Source organism: Ischnura elegans, chromosome 11 (genome assembly GCF_921293095.1).
Source record: "Ischnura elegans chromosome 11, ioIscEleg1.1, whole genome shotgun sequence".
Classification (NCBI taxonomy): domain Eukaryota; kingdom Metazoa; phylum Arthropoda; class Insecta; order Odonata; family Coenagrionidae; genus Ischnura; species Ischnura elegans.
In genome coordinates, this window is record NC_060256.1 from 7,178,375 (window position 1) to 7,196,173 (window position 17,799).

Genomic DNA, 17,799 nt, shown 5'->3' on the forward strand with positions numbered 1-17,799 from the left:
TACTTTACAGATGACCTTTGAAAGGATTATACAGATTATAATGGTGTTAATTTGATATTGCCAAATGTGAACCATCGAGTTCATACATTTCGTAATGAGAATTATAATACCTCCTTTGCTTTATGTAACACAAGGCTCTACGCAAAAAACGAGTCATCTACATTTGGTGTATAATATTTTAAAGTAGAAGTAAACGAGTAGGAATGCTAATCGGCAAGGAAATTTAAAATGCTATTAAGCTAAATTGGAGTCCTTACTACATGCATAACTTTTTTTTCACAAGGTAGGTAAAAGGAAGTTTGCGCTGAGGTATACGTTCCAAAATAAACGCCATCAAGATACCTCTTCAAGAAAAGAAGTGCAAATGTCGGCCTTCTCTCTACAAGCACACTTTTGGAGTTTCCTATTGTTTTTTGAAGACCTCGAGTAATCTTTGGAGAGGCGAGGGTTGTGATCTCGTTCGAATTAAGCGTTCATATCGCTGAGTGCACTTGAGTATCCATGTATCCATCTGGGAGCAGGTATTGGAATCAAAGCACCGTCTCTCCCGTTGACCCTGAGACGTAATTACTTTGTGCGCAGGGCTTTGAAAAGTTTCGCTGTTTTTAACTCGAACCTTTACACTCACTCTGGTTCTTTATATATAGGAGTAATGATTTAATGCGCTTTCAATGAAGGGATTACGCACGGCTTGCAATTTTTAGCCCGTGGGCCTCACCTTGACCTCTGCTGGCGTCCCTGCACTTGCGAAAAAGTCCTCATCACTCTCCAGCCTCCCTCGAGCGAGTTGTGGGTCGGAAAGTGATAACTCGCGTCGCTTCGGCAACCCAACGAAAGAACTCAAAGGGGAAAATCTATCACCCTTGTTTATTATTTTGGAGGCATCGTGGGCAAGGGTGAGCCCTTTGGTCTCTTCAAGGTCGGGCGCTTAGTACGCGACCGCAGAGCGGAAACGTTCGATTATTCATCGGCGCATACGTAGTCACAATAACGTAACTGGCTCACTCAGTCTCCCCCCACCCACCTCCGAATTTCGAATCATTTCGATCTCCTCTCCGCCCATCTCGATGTCTCCAACCAAATCTCCTCTCCAGCTTCCTCCCTCCGCCTCCACTATTTTAAAAACTCTCTCTCTCTCTCGGGACCTTGGGACCATTCTGGCCTTCAAAGCCCCCTTCCCGCCTCCATCTTCCCGACTTCAAGGAATCGAAAAGTGTAAACTTTCATTTTGTCAACTTGGGAACCGCTTAGCTCTCCCTTTGTGGGACCGATCACTCCGGGTTGAGCGGTATGATTTCCTGACGTTCTCACATCTTTTTTTTTTCAATTTGCGCTCTCTTCTTGAAAATACCTCAACTATGAACATGATCAAGGGCACCTTGAAAATCGCGCTCCTTGCTGAAACTGTGGCGGGTGCGGTTGAGATGTTGTGTGGAAAGATTTATTGTATTATTAGTTTTGATACGTATATATGTTTGCTATCCAAGTATCACCTGGAAGACAAGTTAATAATGGCGTTGTAGAAATCCACTCGATTTGTGGATGTCATCATCCCTTATTATTAAGAAGCTGGTGTTAAATGCTCTCACGTACACCTCACTATGCTAGTCTCTTATACGGCCGTATTTTTGTTTCTTTCATAGAGGAACACCTGTTCTTCGTTATCTCTGGAGCACAATTGCTTCCGTGACACACATCAGCGAAAGGATCCAAACTCATAGTAATTATAACTGCATCACTGAACCTCTCCTCTGAACATCCTCTCGTGGTGTTCATCCTCAGCAGAAATATGTATTATGAAGAGTTGGAATGAATTCTAGTGCCAGGCTCCTGGGAAACTCCGTAAAGTTTAATTTTAAAATCTAATGGTAATTTAAGTTATGAAAATGAATACTAAAAAATCTGAATTGAGGCAATAGATCTCTATGCTTAAGATCACAGTAAAAAGGAAATATTGACACCAAAACTCTCGTATATACTCTTTTCACTTCATACACATTTTCTGAATCATAGGGAAATCATTGAACATGTGGTAAATATGGCATTCTTTCGATTAACCTTCTAGAGCCTTCTAGTAATTATTTCTATGTTACTAGTTTTCTTTGTGTCGTGAAGAGCTATACGTTAGTAGTGTCTTCTAATAAACCTTTTATAGAAGTAAAGTATAATTGTACTCACCAGTCTTAGATCTGTACTCCCCGATGAATCGCCTTGTGAGGTACCGCACTGTTAGCGCTGTGTAAAAGAAAGCGATTGTTAATACAATGTTATTTATGATATTTGGTAAATAAATATTATTAATAACATCATTAAAAGTGTTATCGACTCCATTTCGCTTACCGGATTTCCCCACGTTGACCTTCCCAAGCACAGCGATGCGAACCTTGGCAAGGTCGGCTTGCTGAGATGCGGTTGTGTTCTTCATTTTAGAGAATGAACTTGAAACTGCTCTTACTGATGACCTGTTTGGGAGAGTCCAAAAAAAGCATTTTCTTTGTAGTTCAATGTAGTAGTGTAAAGAGTAGCGAAAATAATTCACTAATAACTCGCTTAATTTTTATGAGCGAATCCAATTATGATCTATCATTAAATAGCCCTCATGCCTCATATGAATTGAAGCTAATTGAGTGAGGATTCTTAATGAATTCACATTATTCCTTTGATATTTCATCATCATAACAAAACACATAACTGCAGACACTTCAGTATGATTATCTCATCATAGTGAAAATAGCCTATTTTTAAATCCCTTTATGGTGTAAATTTTTTGAAAATATTGTGTGTATTAAAGTATTGTGTTTCGTATAGATGTATTTTTTTGATCTAATGAAGATACTTTTACTTTATGAAAATGGCACCACATTTTCTTTGCATAATTTACGCTAATTACTTGAATAATAAGGCATAAATGGAAAATTTGAAGGCTTACGTGAGTGGTCTTCTCGTTTTCAGGGGAATTTTCGATATTACAAGTCTCGTTTCTATTTTCCCTGCTTTTCGCCTGTTTGCGCCGCACGGAATAGTGACGTTCAAATGTTTCCCTGCGTCCTTAAACCCGCGATGCCCCTCTCCATCTGTCGCCCTACCCCTTTGGCCCTCTTATAATTAGAATTCTCCGTCCCTCCCGCCCTCCGCATTCCATTCCGTCCTCAGCTTTTTCTCTTTACAATATCGACGCTAAAATATCGGGCGCAGACTGTCCCCAGGGCGGTTCCGAGAGAAAGTGTGAAGGAGAGAAGAAATTATCTCCTCTTCGCCTGCGGTATTTCGCGCGCGCTGCGCATAAATTTTCGCGTTGCGGATGTGCTGAAAAGAGATGAAGATCGGGAAACGCCGAGCAGTCGTCTTCTTTTTCTATTTCGCACCCCTCTCTGCATTGTCAAGGCCGCAGAGGTTTTGATGGCCGTCGCGTATTATGAGCCAATTTATTTATTGGTTTCGCACCAAGTTCTGGGACATTCTGCGAGTTTAACACATTTATTTTTGTCCTCGCCGTTCATCAAATTTAATTGGTCGGGTTGAAATGAAACGGATGACGTTTATCATTCGTCATTTTTACATTAATTTTTTTCTAAGGTGTGTTTCTATGTTACAGCATCATTTTTTTATTTCTATATTTACTATTTATTTTTATTCACTTTTTATCGGGTATTTTATGCTTAAACTGATCTGGATATCAAAGAAAACAGTATTTTAAGACAACGTATGAGCAAATACGATTTTCATAGCATAAAATGCGCTCGTTTTCCACTTTTTACTTTCTCGTTCAGTATATACTTTCGTGCCAACTTGTGTTCGCCAGTAATAACACCCTTTCTTTAATCAGTATTTATTACATCTCTGTTTTTGAAACCCATGGCATGAAAGACGATGCATGAATCACGACCGAGGCGCAAGAGAATTGACCGAGACCGAGGCAAAGGAAATTGAGGAAGGTATTTTCCGTGCGCTTGTGTCCTGGGATCGATTCCAGGTTCATCCAAGTCCTATTTACTTCCTCGCTGGCGTCCGCGTTGAAGTCGCCGCTCCAAAAAAAGAACACTCATGTTCGGGGCGCCACCTCTGCCTACTTTCACGTCTTCCCTTCCCCTTGCTTCCTGCTTGCGGGGCGAACCATAAACATGACCAGTGGCGGCACCAACCGGCATCCTACGCACTCAGCTTCTTTATAAACCCCTTACGTCCGCGCTCTTTCTCCTCAGGGCAGCAAGCACTCGTACATCTTGATTTGCGTGAACGCAATACAGTGCGGATGGCGCTTCGTGCGCACGGGGAAAAGCAATATTTTCTTACCCCTCTCTCTCTTTTCCTATAGCGGAAATGTGGACACGATTTGTGGTGTATGCCTCTTCCCAGCGCTGAATGTTGGGCAAGAGCTCTGAATGAACGTACCTCGGGAATCTGAATTCTAATTCGCGTGGTGATTTTTCTTCGCCCCATTCATATCACGCCAAACCTCGCGATGTCCATTAATTAATTTCCCGAAATATTCTTCTTCTCCCAATTGTCCGTTATATTGGAAACCTAGTTTCTCATTCCGCCATTTTCGACAGTTAACTACAGTTACCTAGAATTTTTTTCTGTTTTTCTCTCCAAACGCATTCTTTAGATGAATTTCAGGAATTCATAATTTATGCTCGTTACGACTCAAATGATTTTCCTTTTTCTCATTATAGCAGATTAAAGTAGAATTTGGTGAATAAGCGTTCATTGATAACTAGGATATTTTATCATTTATGTCTGTCAACCATTCACCGTCTTGAAGCAATTCCCTCTCTCCCTGAAATTCCTTCATTAATTATTTACTCTCACTATTAGTCTAAGTGCTAAGTTAATTAACCATTTGATTTAATAGTGTCATTATCATTATACATCCCATTAGGAATGCTTGAGTCGGGCTTGAAGTAAATCGTTCGTAATTTATGCCCTCAAATAGAAATGCCTTCCTATGAAATCTTCGCGCATCAATTTATTGCCCAATCGACGTATGCGTAAAAAGTATGCATTTCGAAAGCGCCATCTTGAGATTTATCATTACAATCATGAGTGTTCTCAAATTTGCCGAATATTCCCTAGTGCTTCGCATGTGCGATCGGCAGATTGAATTACCCTGTTGGCGTAGATAAACATATGGAATGGCTCTCGAAGCGTTGTGGGAGGTAGGATAAGCTGTCGCCCCATTGGCGGGAATGTCTTGCATGGGGTGAGCCGTGTCCTCGAGCTAAGCGAGCGAGGGATCATCTCCGAGGCAGCGTTCTATGTCTCCCTTATCTTTGGAGGCAACGGGTAGGTCGGGGACTTTTCATGAATTCATCGGTCATTCCGCTCAGGGCATGGAGAGTTCGTTTTGCATTCGTTACACGCGCATTCTTACTCATGTGCGTTAATGACCCTATGAGACGTGAAAATGGTTATTCCAGCACTCACGAAACGTCTTCTAATTAACTAATGCACAACTCAATGGAAATGATTGCGTAGCTGCACTACACTAACCCTACTGAGTTATCGCGAATTTGGATTAATCTGTGCGGCAGTCACAAAAAGTAATAATATTTCTATTGAAGCGGCATTGATCCAACGAGGCAAAAAAGAGGTTCATGCTGGAAGAACAGGATTGGCATCGTGAAAAAGTATTGAATCTCGCCTAGTCGTCTTCTGCTTTTCACTCCTCGTTTTCGCATGAGTAATGGTGAATGAATATCTAACATAAATAAATTTAGGCATACATGCATAACTTAAAAATCCTCCCGTCTTATTAATCCTGATCCTGAAAATCAACCTGAAAATTATTCTTAAATTGCTGGATTTGGGGAACAAGAGAATATTTGCACTCATGTTGCACATTTAACTTTCTGCTAGGAAACAAGGAACAGGTCCGCATGATTATTTTGCTGCGCTTTTATTCCGTGAAACCTGTTGCGCGCACAAAATCCTTTGCGATCACTTACGGAAAGAGATACTACGTGCAAAATTTATCGAATTCTCAAAAGGAAGATAGCATACCCCTGAAAAATACTCGTTTATTTTTATATGTGGCGACTTTATATTTCTGATGGAAAAATCCGTAGTCCGATGAAATCTTTGTGAGTGAATCCGTGACCGCTTCGAACGCTTACATTGCCAATGTTGGGGTGTGACGTAGTTTGGTTTTTACGATCGTAGGGGTTGAAACGAAGAGACTGTGACGTGCGGTTTCGAATTTACAATCCCCCCCACTCCCCCAATTCCCTTCCTCTTGACAAAATTAGGAATCGCCGCCGCGTGCACCCTCTCGCCCTGTCCGTGGCATTGCTTCGCAGGCTTAAGGCGACCTTCTCATTCCGTTGGTCGCCTCCTGCCCTCCATAACTAACTCAAAACCCGACCGAAAAAAGAAAAAGACTTCGTGTTCGATTTTAAAGGGGGTAGGGTGGATACTTGGCGTCCAGCCGGGATCCACAACTCTCTTGTTTTATCCCAGCAGCCCCATGCCCACGACATCTTTTCAAGTAATCAAAAAAATTATAACCTTAATTTTTATTACTAAGCAGGCTCACTACCCCAGCGTAAAGCGCTGTCAAAATATCCCGTGTCGTACCTTTGAAGTTGTCTTACTTTTAATTTAAAAAAATTAATTAGAAAAATGCATTCATCTGTCCATTAATTACGAGACATATCTCTTTGTAATGTAGGTGATGAAAATAAGCTTCTTATATTCAGTTGGCAATCTTTAGGCATTTGAGCAAAGAATTAAATCCTTTTTAAACTCCTTAAAATATTTTGTTATTTTTTGATTTACCATGGCTTCATAAATGTTTATATTTACATTATGATGGCTAATTTACAGTTCCAGTGAAATAATATGTATACAAGAAATTTGGACCACGAGATTCATTGCCCCGAAGGTGTTGAGAAATATGTCTGCGATGACTAACATCTGAACTCCGTAAAACCTTCGCAAACAACATTGGGTCAAAGTGAAATAACTTTTCGATTGAACGAGCCTTTACCGTAGGTAGAAATGTCTACGCATAAAATTTAACTCATTTCAAAGCTGAAGTTTCAGAATGTCAGCGGTATATTTCATTCATTTTGTTTCTTTTTTAAATTCTAAATGCGAGAAAGACGCAAATGAGTGGTGATGCTATGAGAAAATTTGGCAGAATATATTCCCTGTAGTATTCACAAATATTTTCGTCACATCCGAATTGGCCTAGCTAAATGTGCAATGTAATTAATTGCAGTAGGTACCTAGTGGGTATATCGTATTCCCTTCCCCGAAAATCATTTTTTTCCTTACTGAGAATGCTGTAAAATATATTCCGTGACGTGATTACTACCAATTTTTATCTTTATTATAAAATATCACAAATTCTGAAATTTCGGAATCTGTTCCACTGGCCTCTTTTTCTTCTCTTTGTGCTATTGCCATTCCTAGTTCCTGCTGTAGGTCAAAATATTATTCGAGGAAGGCGTATCCTCTTTCTCATTGGCCCTCGAAGAAATAAATAAATGTTTTCGCCGAGAGAATGCCACGTGAAAAACATCTTCTGTCTCAGGACAGCAAAATATGAAATTCGGATTCGTAGCGTTCCGTGGACTCGTCCAAATCGGTAGCACGTGTATCACAAGGCGCCCTCGATTCTCTTAATTGTCCTCAACGTCTCAGGGTCATATCCATTCTCCATGACTACGCGATTGAGCAGGTCACGGCGGGGAAATACCACGAAATCACGACACCCGACCGCAGAACATAAGTTGGTAATCGACCGCCGAGAATACATGGGTAGGCTTATTATCCCGATCAAATTAGTGAGTTTATTCGATGAGGTCAATTTCTTGAGGGGGATGTCAATTTCGTCAATGTCGTTTTGATATCTAATAAATTGTTTTTGCATCAAATGTTTCTTAAATTCCCCATTAATTAAAAAATCAAGCTTAAATAGTTACGCTTAATAATTTTTGTGATTTCTTGTGGTATGGTGAGAATCGGCTACGGAGCCATTCATCCAGTTGGAGACCATTTTGATGTCTGGCTTCTCTCGTTCTTTATAGAACCTTTATGGTTATACATTTTTTATTGCAACCCAGCATTATCGGTCGAAATAAGGGAAAATAATTTTTGTACATTTTTCCCTGATGGTTTGTGATTTGAAAGAAAGGTATTTGGGATAGTTTTCAGGGTTATTTTATGACCGATATAAAGCAAAACATTCGAGCTGCTATACAATTCAAATTTAAACACAACTTTCGGAACCACAGGTTGGAATGACATCCACTTAGGCCGTCATAGTTGCTTTTAAATATTGTTCTTGGTTTTTGCAAAGATTTTTTGATTTGTTAAATGGACAACTCTAATGTGATATTCTTCTCAATCAAACGTTTTTGCTGCTAAAATGAGGATCGGAAAATTGAAAGCAATGCCCGAAAATCAGAAAATAAGAACCAATTTTCAAACGCATTTTTTCAAATGAAATATTTACCATGACTATTGGAGAAAAGACTTTTTTCTCTACATTCCAATGGAATTTTTTGTGTGCCTTTCTCGTCTTTTTAATTTGACACTGCCTCGAAAGGAATCTTAATCCTCCACGTCGGGTGTTCGGTGTGGTATTATGCAACACGTCCCTCTGACATGTGATATAAACACTTAGCAGGCGCTTGGGGACTAGCAACGGGCGGCTGCGCACTCGGCTTACAAAACAAGGCTGTCCCACACACCCCCATTCCTCCCCCTTCCTAACTGTCTCGGAAACCCTCAGAAGCGTCCGTGTGTGAGTGGCGCCGTAATTCGAGCCACACCCCAGCCATATCCATGCTTTTCCATCGATGTATACGTTTCTTTATCAGCTCATTTAAGAATTTTTCATATTTCGGCTGCTATAAAAGATGTGATATGAATCTGATGATGGCAACACAGTCTTAGTTTTTTTCACAAAAAATCTGCTTATAATTACAGGATAGTTAAAAGACATAGGATGTTGTTTTCATATTCTCAGACTAGCGTTACATTGAAAAAGGCGAAGTTAATTGAAATGAGGCTGTTCAAACAAGTATTTGCAGGAAAATACTTGACAAAAGAGTTTGCAAGGAAAGATAAACTGTTAATTTCGATTTTTTCTGTAGACAGTTGAGATTTCATATTTTTATTAAAACTGAAATGCATGCAATAGCGGTAATGATTTTGAATTTAGCACATATCCGATTATATAGGACTTAGAAACGGAGAAAATAGGATAGCCGATTATAGCCGATATAGGGTTTTTAGGTAAATTTGTATTCTTACTTAAATAGCTTGTATTTTAGTGTAACCTTATCAATTAATAATAATTTGGGACGGGAGATTTTTTGAAGTCATTACAAGGATTTAGCTTTGCATGCATTAGTAGTATATAAACATTGCATTAATAGTATATACATTTTGTCTCCATTGACACAGACATTCGTTGTATTCCACAAATGCCCTACTTAGCTGAGATGAACCTTTTGGAATGGTGGAAGAAATAATTTCGCAATACCCACGAGGAGAGGAAAAATGATAAACGTGGCATTCTGATAAACAAAGAATGTTTCGGGGCTCCTGAAATGCCGGATCTATTTATGCAACCGGGATAGTGGGGCTTCAAACAAACTATCACGATGGCAGTATCTGGAGCAGTTAGAATGGGCCCGAGAAATCAAGTCTGAACGATTACGAATGCTAGAGAATGGGATGAGCTATGGAGTTGGATGAGTTAAGTGTATCCAAAGTGTTCCGCAACCTCCCCCCCCCCCCCCCCAATGCCATCGCCACTCCACTTTATTTTGTTTCCCTAAATACTTTTTAGTTTACGCGCCCGTTCTGCTGTGAAGTGCCTTGCGCCCCGTGCATCATTGTTACGTAATCGATGAAGGCATGATGAGAGCCATATGAATCAAAGCATTCAAATGTTATATATTCTCGTGAAAATGATATTTTCAAAGTCCCTAATATGTTAGAATCTTTGAAGTTGCTAAACTTTTCAGCGGGACATTGAGGAAAGAAGAGAATTTATTACTAGTTTTAAGGGATTTAAAGTGGGAAAAATGAATGGTACTTATTGGCTTATTCGGTTCCTTACTTCATTGAAACATGAATATTTTATGTTTGGGAGCATTTTTAGCCAACTAGCATCATGGTAAAATCGTGGTATGTAGAAAAATTTGAATACTTATATTTAAATCATAGCTATTAAAAAATATGAAATAAATGGCAGTTTAACTGTTTTAGTTCAACATTGCTCTTTTAAAATAGATGATATTATGTTTAATTTTATCATATTTTATCTTGATCCTTATTTTATCATTTATCAATCAATATTAATTTGTAGGTCGTATCTCTGAGGACCATTGTTTGTTTCAAAAAAGCAGTTTACAAAACGTTGTGTTTTAACATAAAACAGTTTGAATTTTATCCTAGCTCCACTAAATTTTAAATCATTTCTTTTATCTGATAGCATTTGGAATAGCAATAGAAAGTATTAATAAATATGAATGCAGTTGATAAAAATGCTAATGAGTTAGCTTCTCTAATTTCGACTCTTTCTCTAGGGATTACTTTTTATGGAATATTTTGTGGCAACTAATATTTTATTCCGAGGCAAATACATGAAGGTGTTAGAATAAGACTCATCAGTTACAACTTTTGGGTCGTATCGCTGAGGTTTTCATTGTAAACAAATAAAAGTGGACTCATCTTTGCGTGAATTCCGGTTCGAAGGGAAATTTCCAGTTGGAGAGGCGGCTGGAATTAAAAGCAGCGAGTGCATGCATCATGTGTTTGCGCACAAACAACCGCGGCCTGCACGGGGCCCGTGTTTACTCCCAGAGATGCCTTCTCATCTTCTAGAATCCGAGTATTTTTAGCGGAGCTTTCTTAGTTTCCCTCTTGCTTTCCTCCACTGCGAATTTTTAAAGCAATCCGAGATATCTTTTCAAATCGCGAATTCGTTTCAACGGAGCAGATGTCGATTTTTGCGCGTTTGGCGTTCGCTGATTGATCAAAAATTCACTTTCGTTTGAGAATGAGAGCAGATACACATTTGGAACCGTAATGTAGATGACAGTGAGAGACACCAAACCAAACTCATTTGAAAGAGAAAGCGCGGCGAGAGCAAAATTTACACTAATTTTATTTATCCCTGTATATGATACATCTAAATTGGATTGATAAAGATTTTTTAAACTAATAATTCGATAAATATAATTTTTCTGGAGCATTATTTTTTGTCAAGTGTGGTATATGGTTCCGCGAGAGAAGTGGGCCCGTGATTTAATTTTTACAAACACGACGTTTCTAATTCATATGCTCGCATTGAAAATTGAAATATTTCACACTTGAATGATTGATCAGCATTGGAAAGCTAAACAATTAAGATGAAAATAAGGGCTATTTTTGATTGTAAGTTTAATAATTCGTCGATAAAAAAACAAGATACGCTGTGAGGATTGAATTTCATGCTAAATCTAACCTATCAAATTAATTTCTAAGATTGTAGTGATGAATTTAACAACTTAGATACAATATTTTTTAAATCTATTATAAGTTGCTAAGCCATAAATTTAAGATATAAAACAATTGTCGTGGGCTTACTTTAAAGTCGCCTTCTCTTCGGCGTCTGCTCTGAGGGATCTGAGGATACAGCGAAGTTCTCGTCCTCTGCTCCACAAATCGTTGGGTAATTGTTCAGTGAAGACGTCGCCGTATTCTTGCGGCAAGCGCCCTCCCTTCTTTACGCCCGAGGACCGGAAGCAATAACTGCGCCTTTGACGGCGATGACAACTCGGGAGCTGTGGGACCACCGAAGTGGAAAACCAGCGAATCCCGATAACACGAGTGGCTCACTCCAAAAACTGTTCCCTCCTTTCGGCGGGGGAGGGTTGAGGTTCAAATCTTTGGAACTTGCACCACGCGTTATGCCGGTCGAGAAAATCTCAACGCGGGCAACTTCGCTCTTCTTGCACTCCTGGCAGAAATTGTCACAGCACACGCAAAATTCAACACGTCAATTGTTGGAGTGTATTTTTTCTCCAAAAAAGTGTATGCAGTCCAACCTTACGCCGAAAGCAGGTGCGGAAAGCGTCTCAGTGAATTTCACTTCGAGGAAAAAAACAAACAGCTCTTCTCCTCCGAAAAATATATATTTTAGCGAAGAGGCACAAAATGGGCGCACTCACACGCGGAAAATGTCTAGAGCTATACGGAGTATGTCTCGGGAAAATACAAGGATTATCCCTGCAATAGCTCCTTCTTCTCTGCGAATGCACTTGTTGTGTTCTGCTTCTGAGCAGACTTCTCTCTCCTTCTCTCTGTCCGACAGACACGCTGCTACTGCGATCACTTGCGGCTCCCGCTGCTCTTTTTATAAACTCTGGGGCGGTCGCCGTGGCGACGGCGCGGAGTCTCCCCCCTCCCCCGCATGCATTCCACGTAGGGGAAGGGGTGGGGGGTTGTGTGTTTGTCGGGCAGGCGCAGAGCGAGCAGACGAAGCCGCCGCCGATGAAGCGGAGTCCCGCCGGAGACACACACGCGTATCCCGGAGGCGCGTGGGGAAAATTAGTTGCGCAGCTCCGAGGACGACGCCGCTTCGCTCGTGGGGGTCCGCGACTGCAGCCGAAGACTTTCTTTCATAACATTTCCGTAATGTCGGGGGACGGGTTTAATAAGTCGGTTCCATTCTTAGGATTGGATGGGAAAAATAATAATGAATGAGTTTTTGAATCGAAAAACCCCTTGTGCATTAGCAAGTCTCATTTTTTATGTAATCATTTAAGATCGGTACCTTTTTGCCTCTTCCCGGTTTAAGGGCGTGGAGTGCCTGATTATCGCATTATTTTAATTTTCGCAGGGTTTGGGTAAGTAATACTTATTGATAAGTATTTACTGTAAAAAAATCCGTTGAATTTATAGTCCGTTGAAGTATCTGCATGAACATGTCACCCTGCAATCTGCCTCAACAGGTGTACGGCGGGTGATGATAGGACGCGAGCCGTCAATAAAATAGGATATGCATGTATTGAGTCCTGCCTAGTATTTATTGAAGTCTTTTATTGCTCAGGGGAAACACGAATTCCTATCCGTTTGGCAAAAAATATCTCTTAAATTATCGCTTCTTGAAGGTCCTGAAGTATAGTGAGTTTGTAAGAAAATATTCTCTTTGTCAGTTTAACCCAAAGCGTTGCCGTGAAATACGAAGGGTGTGCACTGTGACTGCTGATTTCGGCTGCCGCCGTGCTGTTCCCTTCTCGAGCACTTTTATACTCACATCTTGAGGGATATATATCGCCATCGAATGAGCCAACGTTTCGGATAAAAATCTCATTTTACGCTTTGCATTCTCTCCTCTTCTCTGTTCAAATTCTTTCTTCCTCCAACTCTGGACGCAGTCACAGAACATTCGTGGAGTATCATTGAGGACATGTTTTCGCTAGTGCGGGAGAGATCAGCAACTACATTTCGTGATTTGCCCTCTACAAAGTGTGGCTTGCAGGGAATATAGTTCTTTGAGTCTGTGGAACTTTTTTTCATACTAACGGATGAGTTTGGGAAATAATTTTGAAAATGTTTTGGGCGAAAATATCACTTAGATAATTTTTAATAAATTGTATCGAGAAACTTACGCAGTGTAGGATGGAGATGATTCTATTGATTTACCAATAGGCAACCGATTCTGGTCTCATATTTAATGTCCGTTGGGTTAATTTACTGTTTAGCGTTGAGAAGTTGTTCTTTAACAAGTGAAAGCCATTCACACGCAAACACTCACAGTGAAAAATATCACAGTGCCGAACGAAAAAGGTGCCCGTCGTCACAATTTTATTTATTTTTATCGGAATTCACTTGTGCTGAGCAAACTCAGGGTCTTCGGACGAACTCCAGTGAAGAACAATTTCCCACTACCGTGGTTTCAACCTGAATCCTTCGAAATTTATAAAAATTGTACACTCCGCTTTACTCTCTCGGTGTCAAAATTCTATAAAATTTCATCTTATGAGTGTGAAAACTGCCGTGGGAATCGATGGCGTAGTGGAACGGTCTCCGAAGCGACCCTGAGAGCCAAAGGCCCACAATTTGCTTCCCGGTGAAGAGGAAGTCTTCCCATGGTGTTTTATTTGAGTTTCTTCGTCAATAACACCGTAGGGTAAAAGTATCAGTACTTTTCTGTTCGGAATTAGCGGAAAATTTAATGCTTGAACTACCAACCGGCGGTGGCTCTGCAAATGTACAAGGAAAAGCGGCGATGTGTAAAAAATTATGTTAACCTTTTTTTTCAAGATTCAATCTGTTTTCTTTCATCTAAAAATTGTTTTCACTGTTTTGGGGTGTATGGATGGAAATAAAGATTCTCGAACTTGTCTTTTAACTAAGACTACGAAATTTTACGTATTTGTACAACGAATTTCATTTATTGTACCACCATTTTTTTTGTTGGTTTGCATTCTCAACGTAAAAATTTAATACAACCTATGAACTTTGCGAAGAATGAATGCCAGTAGTTGCTTTCTCCGAGGATCCGAAACCTGATTGACATGAGGAACTATCTTCCTGGCCAATGGATAATTTAAAATTATAGTTTTTGTCACCTAATGACTATACTTTAGCTACGCCAATTTAAGTCGTTGTGAGATAAATGGCAATGGAATGATTAATTGCAAAAATACCTTTCTACACCTTTCATCTTTCCCATTTCCAAAACGTTCTCAAAGCAATAAATTGATGGTTATGAATTGGAAAATACTCAGCTAAACGTAGCGAGATCGGTGAAATAATCAATATTTTGATGCTACCCGAGTGAATGCCTCGATAGATCATTTATGAGGAAAGTGAAGGAAAAGGAACCAGTGAGGAAGAAATAAACTTGATGGACCTATCCTCCTAAATTTTTTAACACATCAGCAACGCAAAGTGAAAACCAGCTAACTCGTTGCGAAATAGGCTTAAGATTCTCTCTACCTCAGTGACCTACGGTCAGAAGAAGTATCTCGATTATCGATATTATGATGCTACCCTGATGAATACTTTGCTAATCGATGGGGAGTATTAATAAAATAGAACGCAACGACAAACATCAAGGGGATCGGGTTGGCATGTTGCTATCTTCCCACCTGGAGGGCTCGGGTTCAAATCCCGGCGGTGGCAAAGAATTTTCTGAGACGTCCGACCCCAGCTTGAGTGCCTTGTGGATGTCCACTTCAAGCGCAGCATTCCGACCCTTCGATGGGACGTCGAACGCCTCTTCTTGGCGCCTTTCAAAGCAGACTAATGCCTGTTTTCTCTCCACCCTTCAACCACAACCCTTCCCTATTCTCGCGAATAACCTCAGCCCTAATCCGCCTCCTTAAAATATTATAATACCGTACATAAAAATATCTAATGGTGATAGGATTTTTTCTTCCAAAGTTCTTACCTTATAGTTAGGCCAAGTTGAGTGCCAGCATTAGGATGTCATTCTCACAATCTCCCTCAGAGGAACGCCTGAAGTGGGAAGCAAGGATTGGAAAGTGTTACGCGCGGAGAAGAATGTTCGGAATGTACCTAGCAGTGCGGGTGGGCATGTGGTCAGTAGGAGGGGTGTGGTGAATAGCAGGAGTAGTAAACGGTTGGCTGCGAATGCGATTCATTCCGAACGACTTGGGAGCGATCGAAATGATTTTATCAGAGGAGCGGACGATGGCATTGAATCCGCTGTTGCAGCATCCGGCGTGATGGATGTGTCTGAGGCAGAGATTGAAGGAACGCACCGTGAACTCAGTTGCAGCCACTGGAAGTCCTTCAGCTACAATGTGCATTTGAAGGAATGTCTTTCGGGGTAATTGGTTTGCCCAAACGTAGGTTGAACACAATATATGCTAACCTACGTCCACAAATAGGAAACTAATGTATCTAACTGTTACTGTTAACACATAGAAGATTTGAATATTGCTGTATTATTACTACGCATGCTGTCAGTATAAGGATTCGAACCCGGATTTCCATGAGATCAAATTTCCACCGGGAAGAATGTAGCTTGGCTTTAGCACTCGACCGGAAATTGTGGGATCCGGGCTCGAATCCTGGTCAAGGTGAATGCTTATTTCTCTGTGGATTTTTCGTAGATCAATATTATTTTTTAGATAACATTTTTAAAATGCTTTAAGAATTTATTTCTTAAATTACTTCAACGTTCTGTATGAATCATTACGAATAAGTGCGAATAATTGCTTCGAAAAATGTTCTATATTTTTTGCTAATATTTTAAAAATAATTTTATTTTTGTAAAAACCGCTGTTCATAATTATTATCATTCATTGACCAACGCTCGCTGTGATGCATGTCAAAGGTTACTATTAACACTTTTACTACGAACACTACATGCTAATGGAGCATCATGTTTCTTTATTTGTATTAATTTACATACTGGTCGCAATATATATTATGTATCATATAAATATATTCATACATGATCAGTTGACGTAATTATTTTATTCTTAGTTATAGGTATAGCTTTATAGGATATGTATTACCTTGAGGACAAATATCATTTTGAGGAGCCACTGCTATTCCTAATTTATTATCTGCAATTCCGTATTTAGGAACAGCACTAGTACAATGATGTATATCCCCCATCTTCATGTAATAATATGCTTGCAATTTGTACTAATACTGCAGATGCCGTCGTGAATATAGTAAAATGAGGTGCAATGCATCGATTTGCATGCGGGGCAGAAGCTCTCCAACTGACAGTGAGTGCATTTCAAATTGCCCGCTCCGATTTCCCGCAACGCGAGTGCCATCTGCCCCCGCGCGACCCTTTCGCGCGAAAGTAGGTCGAAGTGGGTGCATGCGAGGGCGATATCTGCCCGAACAAGGGACGCCGCCGCAATTCCACAATTTCGTCGAACTGCCGCGCCGCAGCGCTTTCCGCAGAAAGTGTGTGTGCTTGCAGTGTGTGCGTGGGAAGGGCGGGGAGGGGGTTCATTCATGCGGAGGTGAGGTGGAGGGGGAAGACCGATGGGCGGAGGGGAGGGCGATTCTCGGAAGTCGCTTGAACGCGTACTCTGCTCTTGTGTTTGTGTGGAGGAGGCGACACCGAGGAAAAAGAGATAAGCTGCCCACACGCCGCCGCCTCCCTCTAACAGCTACCCTCCCTCATAACCTTCTTCTTTTTTTTTTTTTTCGAAACGTTCAACACGCCTACTTTCCTTGACATATACCAAAAATTTTCATAAATGCAGATAGCTTCATTGATGTTTAATGTAAACTCCTTTTTTGCTTTTTTATTTGGCGTTATCCTTTTTCCTCTTTTTTTTTGGAATAATTTTGTTTTCAAAGTTCAACCTACCTAATTTCGCATAGTTATAACGTGACTGGTCATACATGCGGACAGTTTTGTTTAATGATTTATTTAATTTTTATTTATTTGGCTTTTCTCATTTTTATTAGATATTAATGAGTTTGATTTAGTTTTACTCGTTAGATTTTCGACCATCTGTGCGATTGTTGCGTTGCTAAGGCGAATGAGAGGTTTCAATCATCTTTAGTACTTCAATATAAAGTTTTTACCACTGCAGCCCTTTGTTTCTTCCTTTCCCAAGAACTTCTGTTTCTTTGATTTACCTCGTCTTGTTTTACCCGACCCAAATACATATCTCTTGAAATTAATAGTTTGAGGCGTGACTTCGTGAAATTGCTTCATATTTAATTTAAAAAACCTTGTAAATTTCATAGAAAAGATTTTAATAACAACCAGTTTCTTCGCTGTGCGACATCGTCAAGTGAAAAAAATGTTATTAAAATATTATATGTGAAATTTACAGTTTTTTT

General features: G+C 40.1%; 1 protein-coding gene across 1 annotated transcript in view; it reads right to left on the reverse strand.

Moving 5' to 3' along the window:
• The window catches only part of LOC124167747 (ras-related and estrogen-regulated growth inhibitor-like protein), a 48,287-nt gene extending 35,972 nt beyond the window's left edge, over window positions 1-12,315 (reverse strand). Inside the window, exons 1-3 of the mRNA XM_046545760.1 lie at window positions 11,590-12,315; window positions 2,341-2,462; window positions 2,179-2,235 (exon numbers count right to left, since the gene is read on the reverse strand). Of these exons, the coding sequence (XP_046401716.1) occupies window positions 2,179-2,235; window positions 2,341-2,425 (142 nt within the window). The 5' untranslated portion in view covers window positions 2,426-2,462; window positions 11,590-12,315. The remainder of the gene's footprint in view (window positions 1-2,178; window positions 2,236-2,340; window positions 2,463-11,589) is intronic.
• Window positions 12,316-17,799: the final 5,484 nt, after the last annotated feature.